The sequence below is a fragment of the Citrus sinensis genome, chromosome 3, assembly GCF_022201045.2.
Source record: "Citrus sinensis cultivar Valencia sweet orange chromosome 3, DVS_A1.0, whole genome shotgun sequence".
Lineage (NCBI taxonomy): Eukaryota > Viridiplantae > Streptophyta > Magnoliopsida > Sapindales > Rutaceae > Citrus > Citrus sinensis.
The window spans coordinates 36,173,700-36,193,824 of NC_068558.1; the positions used below are offsets into that span (position 1 = coordinate 36,173,700).

Genomic DNA, 20,125 nt, shown 5'->3' on the forward strand with positions numbered 1-20,125 from the left:
AGATAGCCACATCTAGAAAAATCATTTATGAACGTCATAAAATATTGTTGACCATTTTAATCAGGTACAAGGAATGGCCCACAAATATTTATATGTATGGGTTCTAAGACATCTAAACTCCTGTTAGCTTTAAATCTCCTTTTAGTGGTTCATTTTCCCTTGATACAGTTAATACAAATAACAAAATCTGTGAAATCTAAAAGATCAAGAATTTCATCTAACACGAATCTCTTTATTCTCCGTTTGGAGATATGATCCAATCTCATGTGTCGTAACGCAGCTGAATTCTCATTGATTAATTTTCTTTTTAAATCTGGTGCACTTAATTACATGGATTTATTAAATGAAGCAATTGTATCAATCATATAAAAATTACCATTTCATGAAACAAACTAAATTTTCCATTTTCCAATGAACAAAAATAACTAAATTTGTCCAAAGTAGGAATGGAAATCAAATTCCGTTTAAAAAGACAAAACAACAAATGTTTCATTAAGATCCAAATAAAATCTAATCTTTAATAATAATTGAAAATTTCCAAATTGCTTCGACTTCAACTATCTTGCCATTACCTATATAGGTGTATCTTTCATTATCACAAGATTTTTGGCAACTCAGGCAATCCTGCATAGACACACTGATGTGAGTGGTTGCACCAGAATCTATCCATCATGTGTGTCTAGGTACCGAAATTAAGTTAACTCAAAACAAACTAAACTATGCCTTCAACTCCGCAAAAGAAATAACTAGTGTTTACTGGATCATTTGATTTCTTTTGTTGTTTCTTTTAAGGTATTGTATTTACAGCTTCCTTATCCGTATTCCTTTTCTTGCTCTTATCCTTGCCCCTACCCCTACAACTTATTGACATTAGGCTTGTCAAGAGTGTACTAATTTTAACCTTTTCGTTCTTGACAATCCTCTGTTCAATTTTTCCAAGGAACTCCTTAGTTGTAGTTACTTTTTCAAAATTAAGCCTCTGAATGCTTCTAGAATGGCCTTCTTCATGATCATGATACACATGTGATTTGATCTCTCCCACTTTTCTATCTCCCTTTTATCATCAAGGCTACTCACATCCGTAAGAGATGGGTGAGAATCAACCCTTAATGCAAGGTTAAGATCCATGACTGCGAGAACTATTAAGAGATTCTCTTGCCATGATTTGAAGTTAGAGCCATTTAACATAAGAATAGAATTAATGTTGACAGTAATATTAGCAGTAGACATAACTGAACAAAGAACAACAAACAAACAAACAAAACAAGCTCCTGTAAGTCTTAAAACAAAAAATAAATTCAAATAAAGGTAAACCTCATCTTAAGATACCAAACACTATTAATATTTCATTCTTGGACAAAATATTAACTTGTAAATGATATATTAGTGTAGTAATCAAACATTGATAATAAGAACATGTCAAACAATAAATCATTTTTTGGGCCGATTTATTGTTCACATATAAAACCGAGTAATAATCACGTGTTTATTACCACAGGTGCACGTGTAATTTTATTAAATATGAAACTTCCTTTGGGTTGATCGATATTTATAGAAATTACTGATACAGAACTGTTTATATTCTAAAATAAATTAATTTCCATAAGAGATATCACTTTGGCGGCATGTTGCTTTAATTAATTCATCTATATATATATATATATAAACCTATCAATATTTGAATTTAAAATTGCACCAAAAATTACCCAAAAAATTTGGTTCAAACTCTGGTCAATGGTCATCATCATCGGTTAACATTGACCATTGACCAGTCAATTGTTAACTGGTTCAGGGCTGGACCAGTTCGAGTTCACTCGGACTGGATTTTGAACCAGCCCATAAGTCAACCAACCTTTAATTTTTTTTTTTTAATGGGCTAAGTCTTAACTTTTCATTTTAACTCATCAAACTCAATTTACTGGGTCCAAAACTTAGTTTCATTAAGACTAAATAGTTTAGGACTTAAATAAGAAACTTTTAAACAATTTCACCTATAAAAATTTTTAATACCTCAAGGACCTCTACAATATAAACCATGAAGCCCTAATTCTCTTTTTCTTTTCTTCTTCTTCTGTATGGCAGCAGTCATGCCGCCACTTCTTCTTCCTTATGCAATGGCCATGGCCGCTGCTCAAATCAAGCCACTGCAATGTGGTGACCGTGGCTAGCTTGCTCGGCCGAAAGTTGTCCACCTTTTTTTTATTTCTTTTGGTTGGTTTTTTTTTCACATGATGACTGCCGCTTTTCCACTTGCTGTCGCAGTATAATGGCCGCGGCTGCGTCACTAGCAACTTTAGTGCCAGCGACTGCCACTGCCGCCGCCATAAAATCTTGAATCCATTTTTTTGGCTTTAAATTCAATTTTTTAAATTTTAATTGTAAATTCGAAGTTCAAAAAGAATTCGTAAATTCTGGAAAAACAACCACAAATTTATTCTCAAATTTAATAATTTTGAAATTATTAAATTCGAGAACAGTAGAGATTTAATCATTAATAAAAAATAAATTTGATTCTCAATGATTCAACATGAAGAGGTTCTTATACCACTTATTAGAGTAAGAAATCTTTCGGTGAAAATCATTACCTATAACCTAAGAACATTCATGTTGTATTACCAAGAGTCAAAAATAAAATATGGGAAAGTGTACCCGAATCTATAACATTGAATTACTCTCTAGGGTTGTGTGATTGGTCTATTAGATCTACATGTTCTCTTATAGAATCATTAATTTTCTCTGTGCTCTCTCTCTAATGATGGGAAGTCAGAAAGAATAGAAAAATATGTGACTTGGGGACCACAACCACTTATATAGACAACTTTTTTCTGTTGTCATTGGGTATTTCTAATTCTGCCCATCATAGAATTAGAATATCATTAGATCTCTACACATTAAGGACTCATACCCTATTAGATACATTAAAGCTCAAATTACTGAAAACCTTAATGGATCACTTTTAATTAGGTTAACCTTATATAACAGTCTGCAACACATAATTATTCACTTATAAGCCCAACGTTAGATTAAGAATCCAATAATTCTAAATTAAAAAATCCAACCAATATTATACACTTTTAAATTAATGATATGCTTCCTTTTCTGAAGACCTCCTAAGCATACCATATGGATTTGTTATATATCAATAAATTATTAGTTCTCTAGTCACATGATCTTATCAATTTAATGGCATATTTGCTATATATTAATAAATTATTAATTCTCTAGCCCTTATTTATTTAAAGCTTATGCCAATACTTAAATAAAAGCCTAAGCATACCTCACTTTTTGAATCTTAATTGAGAATATGTGAAGCATTTGAAGAGTAAATGTTGTTGAGCTTGATAGTTTATGTTCCAAGAAAAAAAATAAAAATATTTGATTATTTGAAGATTTTATTTTTAATTCAATATTTGTTGGTTAATGATAGATAAATAAGTTGGAGCTTAACAAATAAAACATGGATAAAAAGGAAAGATAAATCAAATTTACACGTGGGCTTTGGATTCACAGCATGGAATAGGAAAGAAAAAGAGTGAAGCTATTGTCATCCCTTCATTATCCTTATAAAATGTCACTTCAAATAGAATTATATTTGAAGACATATAAAAATTAAAAATATGTCAATTTTTTTCCCAAAAAATTACTTACATTCGTAATCAATCATTTTTTCTTTTTTTTTCTTTTTAATTTCTATGTGTTACTTCGTATCTATCTAAAATAAATAGCACAAATATAAAATAATTTATTATCCTTTTCCAATTTCTTATTGATTAAATTTAACGTACTTAAGATTGCTTTCAAATTATAATTTAAAGTACAATTTGTAATTTAAGTCAATGAATAACATTGAAAAATTTATTACCCAGAAAATTTTTTAATTCGTGTATAGGATAACAATCAGATTGCAAAGGCAACGAAAAATAGTATAATATTACTTTGAGTTTTAACAATAAGCAAATTAAATAAAAAATTAAAAGAGAATATTTAAGAAAAAAGGAAAATTAAAAGAGAATATTTAAGAAAAAGGTACATTATTAAAAATAAAATAAACATTACTGATAAAGGGATTTCATGAAAAAATTAGGGTGCCACTAGTCGAACTCAAAATAAAATCTTGAAAGGATTTATAACCCAATTATCTAATAGCCTAATAAGGCATTAATGGCCCATTTCGGTTATTTTTAATGGTTGGCTATTCCAACTCTAATGCATGAATTTATGTAACATCAATATTCCAAATTTTTGTTTTACTTGTTCACTATAGATTAATTTATCTTACTTCTTGGCCATGATTTGGTTAAATGATGCTATTATTAATAGGGTTCAGCTATATTGGAGTTCCCCTACGGTGGAGCATGAATCTCAGCTACACACGCAAAGTAATAAATAATGAATAATGAATTATAATGAGTTTTTTACTATTTATCACTTTGCATGTGTGGCTGAAATTCGTGCTCCACCGTAGGTGAACTCCAACATAGCCATAGCCTTATTAATAAATTATGGCATCATACAATCAAGGGACATGATGAATTCAACAATAAGACAACATGACAGCAACAAACCTTTATTGTCTATTGTACAGTAAATATGAGACCGCTTGATCAGCTATATTTTTTCACAAGAGCTTTTTTATTCAAAGTGTTGAAACTATCTAAGACCAATATCAGGTCCTTGTCAAATACCATCTTTAAAATTAAAACCTCAAAATCCTCATTCTATTTGATTGTGAACATCAACGTGAGCTCTCCTATGAAATTGGATCCATTATAACTGCCTGATCTTTAGGGCACCGAGATTTTCTAACTACCGGATGAAATCAATGAGTTGGTATGTTTGAGATAATCGGAAATGTTCGGTAATTATCACTTGATTACCTACAGGAAAATAGGGTCATTTTTTCAACTTTTTGTCAAAAAGATGCAACAATAAAATTGTAAATAGCAACTAACAACAATAAACAATATTTGATTAGGAACAAAAACAGATAAACCTGAATAAAAAATACTGAAGAATGTTACAATTGTAATATAAACATAAACTAATTCAGAAATACTAAAGAAAACCATGTACTAGACAATTTCCTTAAAATAGAATTGTCACTTATTGTTGGGTGCTTAAGGTTTAAACAACAATTGTTTCTCAAGATACAATAGGAACAAAACAATTTCAACAACACCTTTGAAATGTTTCACAATAAAGTTCCAGTGTGCTTGAACTCTTTGACAAGAATAAACTTCAAATGAGAAAGAAAACTTTTATGCACTTTTTATTTTGCATGCAATGTCTAAAAGAAATGAAGATATGCTAATTTATAGTATTCAGAGAGGGATACTTCGATGAAATATGTTGCCTTAAGGAGCTATAACAACTGCCTTTGGTTTCCAATTAAAATCTATGTGCACAAAATGTAATTATTCTATTTATAGGTTCGAAAACTAAAACTGTAATTAATAACTTGGAACATCTACTTTTAATTCTATGCAACCTCAACAATCAAAAAATTATTAAAAGATTACAAAAATGTGGTTAAAGCGGGCCTGGCATGATTTTGGGATGACATTTGTTCACGGAGGACGCAGCACAAGAGTCAAGCTAATCAGGTTAGGATTTGCATAATGGCTTAAGAGCTTCAAGAAAGCATTGATATCACCTAGACTTTAGTTTAGAGGTGAGATGCTACTCTTAAAATTGTGAGAGCAATGATTGGAGTTTCATAAAGAGACTTTTAAATTTTGTCAACTAACTAAAATTAGAATTAATATAAATGGCTCTGGTAGATATTTAGTGTAAATATCAGTAGACTTTACGATTAGAGATGGCCAACAGGCCGAGCGGCACATGGCATTGTATAGTAAGGCACTACATGAGCACGTTTTGGTAGAGTAGGCGGCACAGCACGCACGCGGGTTGGGTCGAGCTTATAATTTTAAGTACGCAGGCCTTAAAAGCATAGCATGATTAGAGTTTAGCTAAAACACGGCACATGAAAAGGCCTGCAATAAACACACTTCGTTAGTCGACTAACACACAGCTCATGGACGATCAATATTCAATAGTATGCAGGTCAAAATATATCAAAGTAAACTTTTTTCAATATAAAATGTTTTCATGAAAAATAAATATAAAATGTTATCATTTTATAAATAATTTGAAATTAAACTTTTTAATATATTTTATTACACAAGTTTTTTAAAATTAACTTAAGTCTTAGTTTAAGAAAAAAAAATTTAATTGTTTTATGTCTGTAATTTATTAAATGAATAAATAATATCATGATTTTATAAATGATAAATCTAAATTTTTACAACTTTAATATTTCATTTACAAAATCATAAATTAGTCAAAGAAAATTGTTTAGCTTGCCATCGAGATCGAGACAGAATTAACCTTACTTGTTTATTGTATCTATAGTTGTGATTAATAAATGTTATTTAGTGATCAATAATTGATATTTCGTGTTTTCGAAGTTATAATTTGTCGTAATCAGTATTTCGTAGTTGTAAGTTGTGACTTATGACTTCTTATAATTAAGGGTCCAGCTACCTTATAACAGTTATAAGTAATCCCCCTATTTTGTCTTTTAGAAAAGCCACCGTTGGATTGAAACTATTGTAATCTAACGGGTAAAATACAATAGGCTAGATAGAAGAGGTTAAGTGCAACCGGCTTTTCCGGTGGCAACAAATTTTGTTCTCAGATCCACTAACGTCCATTACAAACAAAAAGAAAGGATTTTGATCAGGTGTAACCAAGAATTTCTGTGTCTAGCTACCAGTTACCAGCAACCATTTTCTTGAAATCGCATGCTTGAACATCTCACGTCATTTTAAAGTTCGTTGAAATTGAGTTAATTAATAATTTTGGGTTCAAAGAAATTAGGGTTGTATTTGGGAATATCAAGTGTAAGGGGATTGTCGTCGATAATAAAAAAATAAAAAACGAAGAGGAATGCGAATGGAGGCTTTTTTCGAAATTTGCCTAAGCTTCAATAGAGAAACAAACAGGATCGTGCATTTCCAACGTTAATTTCTTCTAACGCCACTGGAACAAGCAATTTCTTTTTTAAGAACCTCGAACACCATTTTCCTTTAAGCCAATTACAAAAAAAAAAAAAATCTTACATTTTCCGCCTCAGCTGACCTACCCTTATATTCAACAGCTTTTGCACATAGTTTTGCTTTTTATGTCTCCCCTCGCTTCTCAGAAATTCAAATGCCTACAACAAAATGTGTGTGTAATTCACCGAAATATAGCAAACAAATCCCATGTACAAGGATATAAATTTAATAATTCAAAAAATCAACTCAATTTCGATTACTACTTCGCATTAGAATATGCGCTAGTCTCCCTCAAAAGCTTGGTACCTCGCTCTAAGGGCTCCAGCTCAAACTTTAACATGAGATCGTCCTGGGATTGTCATTCCTTATCCTTGTCACGGGTACGAGCAGAAGCAGACTCATCTCCATTCGCTGCTGCAAATCACATGCGCTATTTTGATGGTTGAGATTGCCTAGATTGAGAAGAAGTGCCAAAAGAGAAAGGGAGATGTTCAAAGGGACACAGCAAAAGTGGTCTTGGATTGGGACCAAGCAGAACCGGAGGCTCCTGCTACGGTGATGGTGTTAACTACTTTTTCCTTTATTTTTTTCTTTTCGCCAAGACTTGAGTTCTTTATCTTTCACCACTAAATAAATTGATGACATCACATGTGAATTTTTGTCCTGCGGAAATTGGAATGGATCCAAACAGTCGTTTGCAACGTACAATTGCATGTAACGAGTTCTTGCATTCAAGAATGTCTTTTCTGCTTGTAACCGGTTACTTGTAGTTGTGTACCACACAATTGTTATGTTTTTTGGTAACCGGCTACTAACGCGTTTATAAGGTTATGAGTAATGATATAGCCACAAACTCTTGTACAAACTTATTTTGTACATACTGACGTGGCATTGATTCATTGGTTGAATGAAAATATAAATTAATAAAAATAAATCATGTGGGCCAAGTGATATTTAATTCAACCAATCTTATCATGCCACATCAGTTTGTACAAGAGTTTATGGCTGTATCATTACTCTAAGGTTATTCTCCGTTTTCTATATGTATCTTTTCCAACCGTTCGATAATATCCAACGATTGGTTGACTAAAGACAAAATTGGGGGATTACGTATAACGGATGCAAAGTAGCTGGCTCCTATAATTAATATCTCGTAGTTATGACTTCTTGTAATCGTTATTTCAAATTTTTTATTTTTATTAATCATTAATATGATCTATGGAATTACTAAGTAAATTTATGTATTGTTGTGTTATGATTGATTATTACAAAATTACATAATATAGTTGTGTAATTATGTTAATGAAATGTTAATTGTTCCCTTAATAACAAATTTATTATTATTATTAGTAGTAGTAGTAGTAGTAGTAGTAGTAGTGCATGGGCCGATGGGCTTGAAGCAACAGTACGTGAGCTTGAAGAAGCACACTATCTTAAAAAATAAAAATATTTTTACTTTGTCACAACCATATCAATTCTATTTTGCTGGCTAAGGAAATATCAATTCTATTTTGCTGTCAACTGATGGAGTAACATTTTTATTTTGGGGATACTTTCCCATCCAGTCAGTTTTATATTCTTCAATATATTCAGTTTTTTGGGCAAATATCTATATTTTTATTCTATATCCAAGGGTATTTAAGTCAATATGTATGCTTTCCTATTTTTAAAGATGGTAGAAAAACTCAAGCCTAGTCCGACCTAACTAGGCCCGGCCGGACTTTGGCCAAATTTTACAACATAATTTTTTTAGATATTTTGGAATTCTTATAATCCAAGTTCGGATCCGCTCAGTTCACGACTTCACGTTGCAAATTTAAAACTGATTGGGTTAAATTCTCTAACCCAAATAAATTGTAACTCGAATTAAAATTCGAAAAATTTGATATGAAACTCAATTTACCTATCCTAGTTTCTAACGTTCATAGTTTTATCACGATTGATGTGCACAAATGCATTCACATCAACGGGGATAAACCAATCGTTCATTTTTAATATATTAGGTAGTGCAATAACCTAAATTGGCGTGCACTTGAAAAAAATAAGTAAATAAATAAATAAAGGGTAATTTCCAGTTCTATTTTGACTATTTCACTCTTTTCACGTAGGGTTGGGCATACGCCCCGATCAGATCTGATTCAATTCGACCCAAAAAGTTTGGACTCAGATTAAATTTAGATGAAGACTCTAATTCGATAAGGTTGGATTTTGCCCAATCAAATTAGATTGGATCGTGATCGAATCGGGTCAAATTCGATCTAATCTAAAAAGCCAAAGAAATAAAAATATCAAACAAGCAAATTTTTTATTCGATCCAAACATATTCTGATCGAATTATATGCTCGAATTGAGTTCGAATTAAATTTTTTTCCAACTCAATCAATTCGAAACTCAATTAAGTTGATCAACTCGATCCAAATCTGAAGCCTACCCCTAGTTTCACTTTCACCCGTTGAGGTTTAACTATAGAATTTTTAATTTAGGACCGTTGATTTTTTCGATTGAAACCACCGAATCCTTGGTTTTGGTTTGACCAAATTCCCCCTTGAGGTTTAGCGATAATTGCATTCATCGCCCCTCGTACAAGCTGACAATCAGGATATTTAACACAACAAAGGGCGTAACTGTCATTTTTAAAAATTAATAAATACTTTGCACAGTCCCAGCCAATCGGTGCGTCCTGAACGAAGCATCAAGTTCAGAATTCCAGCGAACAGACAAAATTAGGGGTGGACATGGTTCGGTTCGGTTCAGTTCGGATCAAAATTAAACAAAACCGATTTAAATCAGTTATTTTATAAAAACGAACCGAATAAGAACTGAATTTAATAAGAACCGAACTCAAACAGGTCTTTTTAAATCTGTTCGGTTCGGTTTGGTTTTTTCGATTGTGAGCCTATTGCATCTATTTTGAATTTCTAAATTTTTAGCCCATTGGGCCTCATGAATGTCATAATTTTTTTCAATAATTAATTTATCTTAATTTCATTACAAATATTAATAATAAATATAAAGTATTCAAAATATATTTTATCACTAATATTTTACTAACTACTAATAAGGTACTCACTACTCACAAAATATGAAATATTAAGATTTTAAAATACATAACTAAACTCCAATACTCCATCTACATAAATATAATATTGTAAAGACAAATAAAAATAATAATAGTGATTCGATTCTTCGGTTCGATTTTTCGATTCAGTTGAGTGAATTGAATACCAAACCGATATTTCGGTTTTTTTATAAATAATATATTTTAGTTTTTTTTAAAAATTAAAACAATCGAATTAGAATCGAACCGTCGGTTCGGTTCGATTTTTTTAGGAATACCGTTTTTTTGCCCGGTCCTAGACAAAACCGAGTCTTTCAAGTCAATTTGCTCATCGTCAGATCGTCTTCTCTGCTGTTTATTTCTACCCGTTCATCGCAAAAATTTCTTGCGCATCTGCATCTCTTCTTCTCAAGTACTGTTAGAGAAAAGGTAAAGCTGATCTTTCACTGTAAGTTGTTTTACAGGAGCCACCGGTTAAGTTACTTGTTCATCATTTAGATTTTTCATTCATTCCCTTGCTCCTCCCTTACTTCTTGAATTATTAGTAACAAAGAAAAAAATTTATAGTTTCTTTGTACTTATATCCAATTAAGAAGCTCTTTGCTATTGTCTGACTGTTGTTTTCTCCTGTTTAGGAACAGAAGGAAAAGGGTTGAAAATGCCCCATTTTATTTTCTCTGCTACTGCAAAGGTTTTGGGTCAATTGGTTGGTGCTATACCACGACAATTGAGAAATTACAAGAGCAACTTTGACGATCTCAAGAAGAAAACTGAAAAGCTGAAGCTTACCCTAGAGGATTTGCACCTTTGGGTTGATGCTGCCAAAGAAAATGGGGAAGAGATTGAACAGAGTGTTGAGAAGTGGCTGATAAGTGCGAATACGACCGTAGTTGAGGCAGGGAAGCTGATTGAAGATGAAGAAAAAGAGAAGAAGAAATGTTTGAAGGGGTTGTGCCCAAATTTGATGAATCGCTATCAGCTTAGCAAGAAAGCTGCGTGGGAGGTGAAGGCTATTGCTGGACTTCTGGAAGAAGGGAAATTTGATGAAGTTTCTTTCTGTACCAAACCAGAAGGCATATTGCTTATGTGTAGTGAAGGTTATGAGGCTTTCGAATCAAGAAAGTCCATTTTGAATGACGCACTAGATGCATTAAGCAATCCCAATGTCAACGTGATTGGGCTGTGTGGTCTAGGTGGCATTGGCAAGACGACACTAGCAAAGATAGTTTTTTACCAGGCCAAGAAACTGAAGCTCTGCGATGAGGTGGTTTTTGTTGAGGTATCGCAGACTCCCGATGTGAAAAGGATTCAAGGAGATATAGCGGATCAGCTGGGTTTGTATATCTGTGAAGGGAGTGAATCTGAAAGAGCGATGGTGTTATGTGGCCTATTGAAGAAAGGAAAGAAGATCCTTGTATTAGATAACATTTGGACAAGTCTTGATTTGGACAAGGTAGGAATTCCCTTAAGAGTTGATCATAAGGGATGTAAGATAGTGCTGACATCGCGAAGTCAAGATGTTTTGGCAAATGAGATGCATTGTCAAAATAATTACTGTGTTTCCATTTTAAATAAAGAAGAAGCTTGGAGCCTTTTTACAAAAAGGGTAGGAGATTGTGTTGAAGACTGTGAAATGCAATCGATTGGTATTCAAATAGCCGAAGAATGTGGAGGTTTGCCTCTGGCCATTGTAACTGTTGCTAGGGCATTAAGAAATAAGTCGTTAGCTGAATGGAAGGATGCTTTACAGGAATTGAGGTATTCTGTCAGGAGCTTCAAGGGATTGGATGCAGTGGTGCATTCAAGTATTGAGTTGAGTTACAATTATTTGATAGATCAGGAAGCCATGTCAACTTTTTTGCTCTGTGGCCTATTGAAACATCCCTATGATGCTCATGTAATGGACTTGTTGAAATATGGAACAGGTTTGCGTATATTTAAAGGCACTTATACGATGCAAGAAAGACGAGATAGATTATATGCATTGGTCCATAAACTCAAAGACTATTGTTTGTTGCTTGATGGTCCTACCGAAGACTGGATTCGCATGCATGATCTTGTTCGTGAAGTTGCCATATCAATTGCTTCCAGAGATCGTCATGTATTTATGTTGAGAAATGATATTCAGATTGAATGGCCGGTTGCAGATATGCTTAAAAACTGCCCTACTATCTTCCTTCATGATTGTAAACATTGGGAGGTTCCTGAAGGGTTGGAATATCCCCAACTTGAATTTTTCTGTATGAGCCCCAGGGATCATTCCATCAAAATTCCTAACCATGTTTTCGCAGGGATGTCAAACCTAAGAGGTTTGGCATTGTCCAATATGCAGTTCTTATCACTGCCATCATTGTTTCATCTCCCATTAAACCTCCAAACATTATGTCTAGATCGATGTGCATTGGGAGATATAGCTATTATTGGGAACCTGAAGAAACTTGAAATACTTAGCTTAGTCGATTCCAATATAGAACAGTTGCCCGAAGAAATGGCTCAATTGACTCAGCTGAGGTTGTTTGATTTGAGCGGTTGTTCAAAACTTAAAGTTATTCCACCAAATCTTTTGTCAGGATTATCTCGATTAGAAGACCTGTATATGGGTAACACATCTGTCAAATGGGAGTTTGAAGGACTCAATGTTGGAAGAAGTAATGCTAGCCTTCAGGAGTTGAAGCTTTTGTCTCATCTGACCACGTTGGAAATTCAAATTTGTGATGCAATGATTCTACCCAAGGGATTGTTCTCCAAAAAACTGGAAAGGTACAAGATATTCATAGGAGATGAATGGGACTGGTCTGGTAACTACAAGAATAAAAGAGTGTTGAAACTCAAGCTCTATACCAGCAACGTGGATGAGGTTATCATGCAGTTGAAGGGAATAGAAGAACTTTATTTGGATGAGGTGCCGGGTATCAAGAATGTGCTTTATGATTTAGACATAGAGGGTTTTCTACAATTGAAGCATCTGCATGTCCAAAATAATCCCTTCATTTTATTTATTGTTGACTCTATGGCGTGGGTACGTTATAATGCCTTCCTGCTTTTGGAGTCATTGGTTCTTCATAACTTGATTCACTTGGAGAAGATATGTCTTGGTCAACTTAGAGCGGAGTCTTTCTATAAATTGAAAATCATAAAAGTGAGAAACTGTGATAAATTGAAAAACATCTTCTCATTCTCTTTCGTCAGAGGCCTTCCCCAACTTCAAACACTTAATGTGATTAACTGTAAGAATATGAAAGAGATTTTCACTGTTGGAAGAGAAAATGATGTTGACTGCCATGAAGTGGACAAGATTGAGTTTAGTCAATTGCACTCCTTGACTCTAAAATTTCTTCCCCAGCTCACAAGCTTCTACTCTCAAGTGAAGACATCCGCTGCATCACAAACAAGACTCAAGGAATTGTCAACTCATACATTGCCTCGTGAGGTCATTTTGGAGGATGAATGTGATACTCTCATGCCATTTTTCAATGAAAAGGTATCTTTACCTCTGTCATTTGTTCTTTCTGCCTATTCTCAATTATTAAACAAATATAGGGAAAATTAATTTCTTGGGAGAAGGAAAAAAGATATCTCTCCAGGCTCTTAACAGAACATGAAGTACATTTCACCTTTAGCATTGTCACTAACTTACATTGTTTGTCTCCTTCAGAGGTATGGTTTGTGTTTTCAATTGTTCTTATATATCAACATGGATGTGTTTCTGTGTGCATATTAACTGTGTTATTGATTTTTTTCCTTTCCATTTTCTCGCTTTTTTGTCAAAATTTTCTGCATTTAATTAAATCTTTCTCTGCTCTGAACTGCTTTTGATCTTAATTTATATCTGCAACTTGAAATGCCATTGGTATGTGAATATATCTGAAAGAATAGAGCTTCATACGGGCTTGGTTCCAGTACTTTTTATAATATGAAAAACAATATCTTATTAGAATGTAGCTCCAAAATTTTGTGCATGGAGAAGTTTGAATGTTAGCTTATTATCGAGAAAGGGAGGGATTCTTGACCCTTCTGGTATATCATATTTCTAAAAATTTAGAGTAATGATAGAGTCAAACAAATTGTATAAACTTTTGTGTACAAATTGACGTGGTATGAACAGATTGGTTGGATAATTATCTTCATTAACTGCATTGATATGTTGTGCTTTTATGCAACTAATTCCTTCATGCCTCATCAATTTGTATGGATAAGTTTGTACAATTTGTTTGTGGCTCTATCATGACTAAAGTTCTTTCACCCATTTAATGTATATGACAGAAATTGAAACAAGACATTTTTCTGCAGGTTGTGTTCCCTAACTTGGAAACCTTGGAACTTTGTGCAATTAGTACTGAAAAGATATGGTGCAACCAACTTGCAGCTGTGTATTCTCAAAATTTAACCCGCCTGATTGTGCATGGCTGTGAGAAATTGAAATATTTATTTCCATCTTCCATGATTAGAAACTTTGTGCAGCTCGAACACCTTGAGATATGCTACTGTAGCTCACTGGAGAGTATTGTTGGGAAGGAAAGTGGAGAAGAAGCAACTACTACATTTGTCTTCCCAAAAGTAACTTTCCTGAAGCTCTGGAACTTATCGGAACTTAAAACATTTTACCCTGGAACACATACTTCGAAATGGCCAATGTTAAAAAAGTTGGAGGTATATGGTTGTGACAAAGTAAAGATATTCACTTCCAGATTTCTTAGATTCCAGGAAATTAATGAGGGCCAATTTGATATTCCAGCAGAGCAAGCCCTCTTCTTGGTTGAAAAGGTTTGAGACTCTTTCTTTCTTTCTCTTTTTTATTTTTTCCTATTTAATAAACCGAGTGATAATCTTTTGTTGTCAGGTTTCGAGTTACCTAAAGTTGTAACTAACATTTATAGACAAGTATATTCATGGTCATAGTATATGCTTGTTTCTTAGTATTAAGTGTTTTTTCACTTTCTGATGGCAGCTTCATATTAAGATGCATGCCAATCTTAATTGGGAATACTACTAATTGCATTGATTATTGAGGTCATCATTACGTGTATTGCTTGTTTGACACTAATAAGTTTTGCTAAATGTTGATCTGATTTTAGATTGTTGGGAACAATATGGACTAGCTCTATTAGGGTGTGTAAATTAAACTGAAGTTATTCTTGATTGAACTGGTTCAGTTTGTTCTTCAAAAATGAACCAAAACCCAAAAAGTACAAAGAAAATTGAAAACTGAACCAATTTAACTAAGATAAGTCTGCAACCATGTGTTGGTTTGGTTAAGGTTATCTTTAATCAGCTCATTGAACTAATAAACTAGATTTCAAATTTTGCATACTGTCAAAATTAAAATTTCTTTGGGTGTATACTAACCACAAATCTACTAAAAATTATTATTTGATGAGGTAGAAAGAGAAAAAAGGAAAAGTGAATACTTTCTTGGCTTTTCCTATGTGCCATGTATAGGATGATATAAGAATAAAAAACTAGGGAAAACTTATACTATATTACTTTTCAATGTGCCTAATTTTCCTTTTCTTTCAGTTCAAGCTGGTCATATATTGAAAACTTTTTGCCACCTTAGTTGGTCTATCGCCTGATCATCAGTTTAAGACTATATATTCTGTGTAATGGTTTGATGGAACTCCAATCTTTGTTCTATTGATGTTCAGGTTACCTCCAAGTTGGAGGAACTGAAATTGAGTGGAAAGGACATCGCAATGATATGCCAGAGCCAGTTTCCAAAACACATTTTTCGAAACCTTAAAAATCTTGAGGTGGTGAATGATGAATCAGAAAATTTTCGAATTGGTTTCCTTGAGAGATTTCACAATCTAGAAAAGCTTGAACTAAGATGGAGTTCGTACAAAGAGATATTCTCAAATGAAGACATTGCAGAACATGCCGAGATGATTACACAGGTTAAAAGTTTAAAGCTCTGGGAACTTTCTGATCTGATGTATATTTGGAAACAAGACTCCAAATTAGACTCAATTACTGAAAATCTTGAAAGTTTAGAAGTATGGTGGTGTGAGAATTTGATAAATCTAGTGCCATCCTCAGCATCTTTTAAGAACCTAACAACTTTGGAATTATGGTACTGCCAAAGATTGATGAACCTAGTAACCTCATCCACAGCAAAAAGTTTAGTATGTCTCACGAAACTGAGGATAGATGGTTGTAGAATGCTGACTGAAATAATATCAAAAGAGGAAGATGTAGCAGAAGATGAGATTGTTTTCAGCAAATTGAAGTGGGTGTCACTTGAACGTTTAGAAAATCTCACAAGCTTCTGTTCCGGCAATTACACCTTAAAATTCCCATCCCTGGAAGATTTATTTGTGATAGAGTGTCCCAAGATGAAGATTTTCTCTCACAGAGTCTTAAGTACACCAAGGTTACGAGAGGTACGACAAAATTGGGGACTGTATAAAGGATGTTGGGAGGGGGACCTCAATACAACCATACAGCAGTTACAAAAAAATGAGGTGTGAACTTTACATTTTTGTGAATGTTTTTTATTGTTTTGCACATTTGGTAATGTAATTTTAATGATAAAACACAAAACTGTATTCAGATAATACCGACCCAAAAGTACATATTTAATTTATATCCAGCCCATTTTAATCAACCAACTCTAAGCCTAAGGACCAGAAGCAAGAGCCTATACTTTGAAGGATATTGGATATCAATGACCTTTTAGCTTTTGAAGGATATCAGATATCAATACCGTTTTAGCTTGTATCATGTTAATCTGATCATCATTCTACTGTGTGTAAAATGCAGTATGTTTTCTTTGCCTTTGTTTATTTCTTTTGTATTCATAAACAAAGAAATAGATATGAGATGTTCTAACCTCATTCTTTGGTAAAGAAATCAGTGGATTGTGGTGCAGATGGAACTGCCAAAGTTTTACATGGTAATTCAAAGATAACCGAATTTTACTGACCCAAAAACTGCATATTTAGTCTTAGCCCTATAACACATTGATATGGCAACACCCTTGTCCTAACTACGAAAATATACTGAGTTTCAGTTCTTGGTCTGTCTTGTTGCAGCTGCCGTTATTGCTACCAATTGCCTCTTCTTCATCCTCTCTTGCTGCACCTACCACTGGCAACCAAGTCCCCTTGAATCTCTCTGGCAACCGTAAAACCCAGGTATGATCTATCATTCTCTATATGGGTCTTTCTTTACATCTTAAGACTAATTTCCTATGCTATGTTGACATTTTCTTCTCAGTCTTTCTCACTGCAACCACCGCTGAGAACAACCTCTCCCACGTTCTCTTCTGGCAAACCTGCTGCTGACAACAATCCCTCTCTCAGTCTCTCTAGCTGCAGCACTAGAACGAAGGTATCTGGTTTATTAATAAACATCAGTATGCTTTCTTTGAAACAAACGGGTGATGATTTTTTTTTTTTTGGGGGATTTGAGGCCTATTACCTTCTGTGCTTGGATGTTCTACTTTGATTACTTTGATGTGGATCTAAAGTCTGTCCGATATTGTTTTGTAGCAGAAAGCAGTTCTAAAATTGGAAATACATGGTGAGAAAGCAAGGCAAAAAGCTTTCAGCATAGTCTCTAAATTTACAGGTATTGTGTTTCTTTCTTTCAGCTGTTACTTTGTTTGCCTTCTGGGAAAATGAATGAAGGGCTTGCTTTTCATCTTTTTGCTCTATTCTTTCTATTCTTTATCTCGTCTCCAGTAAGCCAATTCATCCTACCTGGAGTGGGATGAGTTAAAATGGAAATATGTTTTTTTTTTTTTTGGGGGGGGTTAACTGTGTATCAGAAATGAATTACCATGGGTAAAATGGAATAATGTAAGGCATACAAAATTTGCATCGAAATTTTTTCACTGCCTAACATTTGCATTCATAGATTGTTTTGTAAGTGATGAAATGTTGTTGGGTGGTGGGGATGGCACCACCAAAGACTACACCCAGAAAAAAACTGATTTCTTCGAGTTCTCTTATGTTGTAACTTCTACAGGGGTTTTATCAATCTTATTTGACCCGAAGGACAAGAAAATGATTGTGATAGGGGACATTGATGCTGTACCAGTAGTGCGGAAACTGAGGAAGCAACTATGTGCCACAGAGCTGGTCTCTATCGGACCAGCAAATGAGCATGATAACGAGGAAGGAGAACGTAACATTGAAGAATCCAAGAATAATGCAGATGAAACCCAGAAGCAAGTGTAGCTGGGGTTGTAAGGTCTACAAAAATGGACCAGCAAACAGTCAGTTGATAAACCTTAATGAACGTTTCTGAGAAACGGATCTCTCAATAAAGTACTCTTATATTCTGGTATTTGATCGGTCATCATGACTTGATTATCAATTTATCATAATGGTGTGCAATTACCTGCGCAAGCGATTCAATTTGAGGAAATGCACAGAAATAATTGAAAGATCAACATATAGTTTGACAAAACTATCCCAAGTGTTTAATACCGTTATGCTTCATCTGAAGCATCAAATATGGCACGGGAAAATGGGCGATAATGGACTGGTGGCATTGAAGCTTTGATATTTTGACCTTTTGAAATTTAAAAATGACACAAAAAATTATGCTGAAAAGACAGTCATAAACGTGAAAAATAAGATTAAATAAATCAAATAAACTATGTTAATTTGGCTGATCTCGAATTAAATCGTTTATTCAAGTTGCATGTCGGATGGGTAGAAACTTATCTTGATTCCTATAAGCAAAGTTTTGTTGATGATTGTGTGTGTTACGCTCTTACTTATTAGCCTCTTGATGGGTGGTGCCATTGCAAGGTTGGTTCAAGTTTAAATGTCGATGCTGTTGTGAACAATAAGTCGGTTGTAGTTGGGTGCTGGTTAAAGAGATTCAGGCCGAGGTCAAGTTATGTCAGCTCAGGTGTGTCGGATGAAAAGGATCAGAATTGGATGGTGGTTTCTTCGAGAGGATTATTGATTTGTGTTCGTAGAGGGAGTTAGTTGGATTTGCAAATAAGATATGTCTCTCAACCCAATATGTTAGTCTTTTAAGTTGAATATCTAAAAATTCTAACTCAATCTGTAACACACGTGCTTGTGATAATAAGGTCAAACGTAGCTTATTGGCTTACAAGCACCAGGCTACCTGTTTCATTTGATTGCACCCGCTAGCTGCCCTAATTTGCTCACATGCTTGCTCGGATTCAATGGCTATATAAAGCGAAAAATATTGAGAGTTGCTTCATTCATCAATTTGGAAATCGAGAGCAAAACAGACAGAAGAAAAGGAAGAAAGTGAGGGAAAGAAAAAGAAAGGAAGAAAAGAAATAAAAGAGGAGTGAAGCCAAGAGTGAAAAAAAAAAAGGCAAAAGAAGAAAGGAAGGAAAAGAAGAAGAGAAATTAAGAAGCTGAGAGTGAAAAAGAAGTCGAAAAGAGGAATTGAGAGGAAACATTGGAAGAAATGAAATTGGAAAGTTAGATAAATTTTCAGTGAATTAGTGGGTAATAGATTTATAAAGTTTGAACAGTTATGTTACAATTTTCATGATACGTATTAGTTTTTACATCTGTTCTGACAGCTTATTTTATAACCTTATCTTTTAGGAGAAGTTCAGCACCCAATGAACCCGCTAATGAGACGTGGTCTTTGAGTGAATTATTATTAATATTATTATGTATTCCATGAAGCATTTATATTTGATAATACGATTTAATATCATATTATGATTATATGTATGCACATTATGTGATTGATCAAGTAATGAGAGGTGATTGTTAGTCACCATTTGTGTTCCCTTCTTGTTAAGCGGCATGCACGTGTATATTGAGAGTTAAATTATTCTGCACTTCCGACATAGTTAATTTCTGTCAGGTATTGAAAGGTTTTTTTCCCTTGCTCTGCTCACGCAATGATAATCCCGACAAGTATGACAATTATTTTTCATGGGTACTCTTTAGTATAGTTGTAGTTTTATCATGTACATACGAATGATTTCATGTTTGCTTATATACTATGTTTACTGTAGAGTTATGTCATAAGATTATGTATAAGTATTAGTACATTA

The 20,125-nt window shown here is 33.7% G+C and overlaps 1 protein-coding gene across 4 annotated transcripts; it reads left to right on the plus strand.

Moving 5' to 3' along the window:
• Positions 1–10,431: 10,431 nt before the first annotated feature.
• Positions 10,432–18,408, plus strand: LOC127901132 (probable disease resistance protein At4g27220). 4 transcript variants are annotated; one of them, XM_052437487.1, is made up of 8 exons: positions 10,432–10,548; positions 10,755–13,600; positions 14,410–14,883; positions 15,765–16,580; positions 17,151–17,252; positions 17,335–17,448; positions 17,610–17,688; positions 18,088–18,408. In XM_052437487.1, exons 2-8 carry the CDS (start codon positions 10,778–10,780, stop codon positions 18,297–18,299), a joined length of 4,620 nt encoding a protein of 1,539 aa, XP_052293447.1. In that variant the 5' UTR covers positions 10,432–10,548; positions 10,755–10,777; the 3' UTR covers positions 18,300–18,408. The 4 variants fall into 4 exon arrangements, with proteins under 4 accessions (XP_052293447.1, XP_052293448.1, XP_052293449.1 ...); XM_052437488.1 differs by having other exon boundaries at positions 10,438–10,548; positions 10,761–13,600; XM_052437489.1 differs by having other exon boundaries at positions 10,467–10,567.
• Positions 18,409–20,125: the final 1,717 nt, after the last annotated feature.

Excerpts from the sequence above, each read along its gene's own strand:
- LOC127901132 (XM_052437487.1), top strand. The coding sequence starts at position 10,778 with ATGCCCCATTTTATTTTCTCTGCTACTGCAAAGGTTTTGGGTCAATTG. Across the intron at positions 13,601-14,409 it reads TGCCATTTTTCAATGAAAAG|GTTGTGTTCCCTAACTTGGA; the intron begins GTATCTTTACCT and ends ATTTTTCTGCAG. Across the intron at positions 17,689-18,087 it reads CATAGTCTCTAAATTTACAG|GGGTTTTATCAATCTTATTT; the intron begins GTATTGTGTTTC and ends TAACTTCTACAG.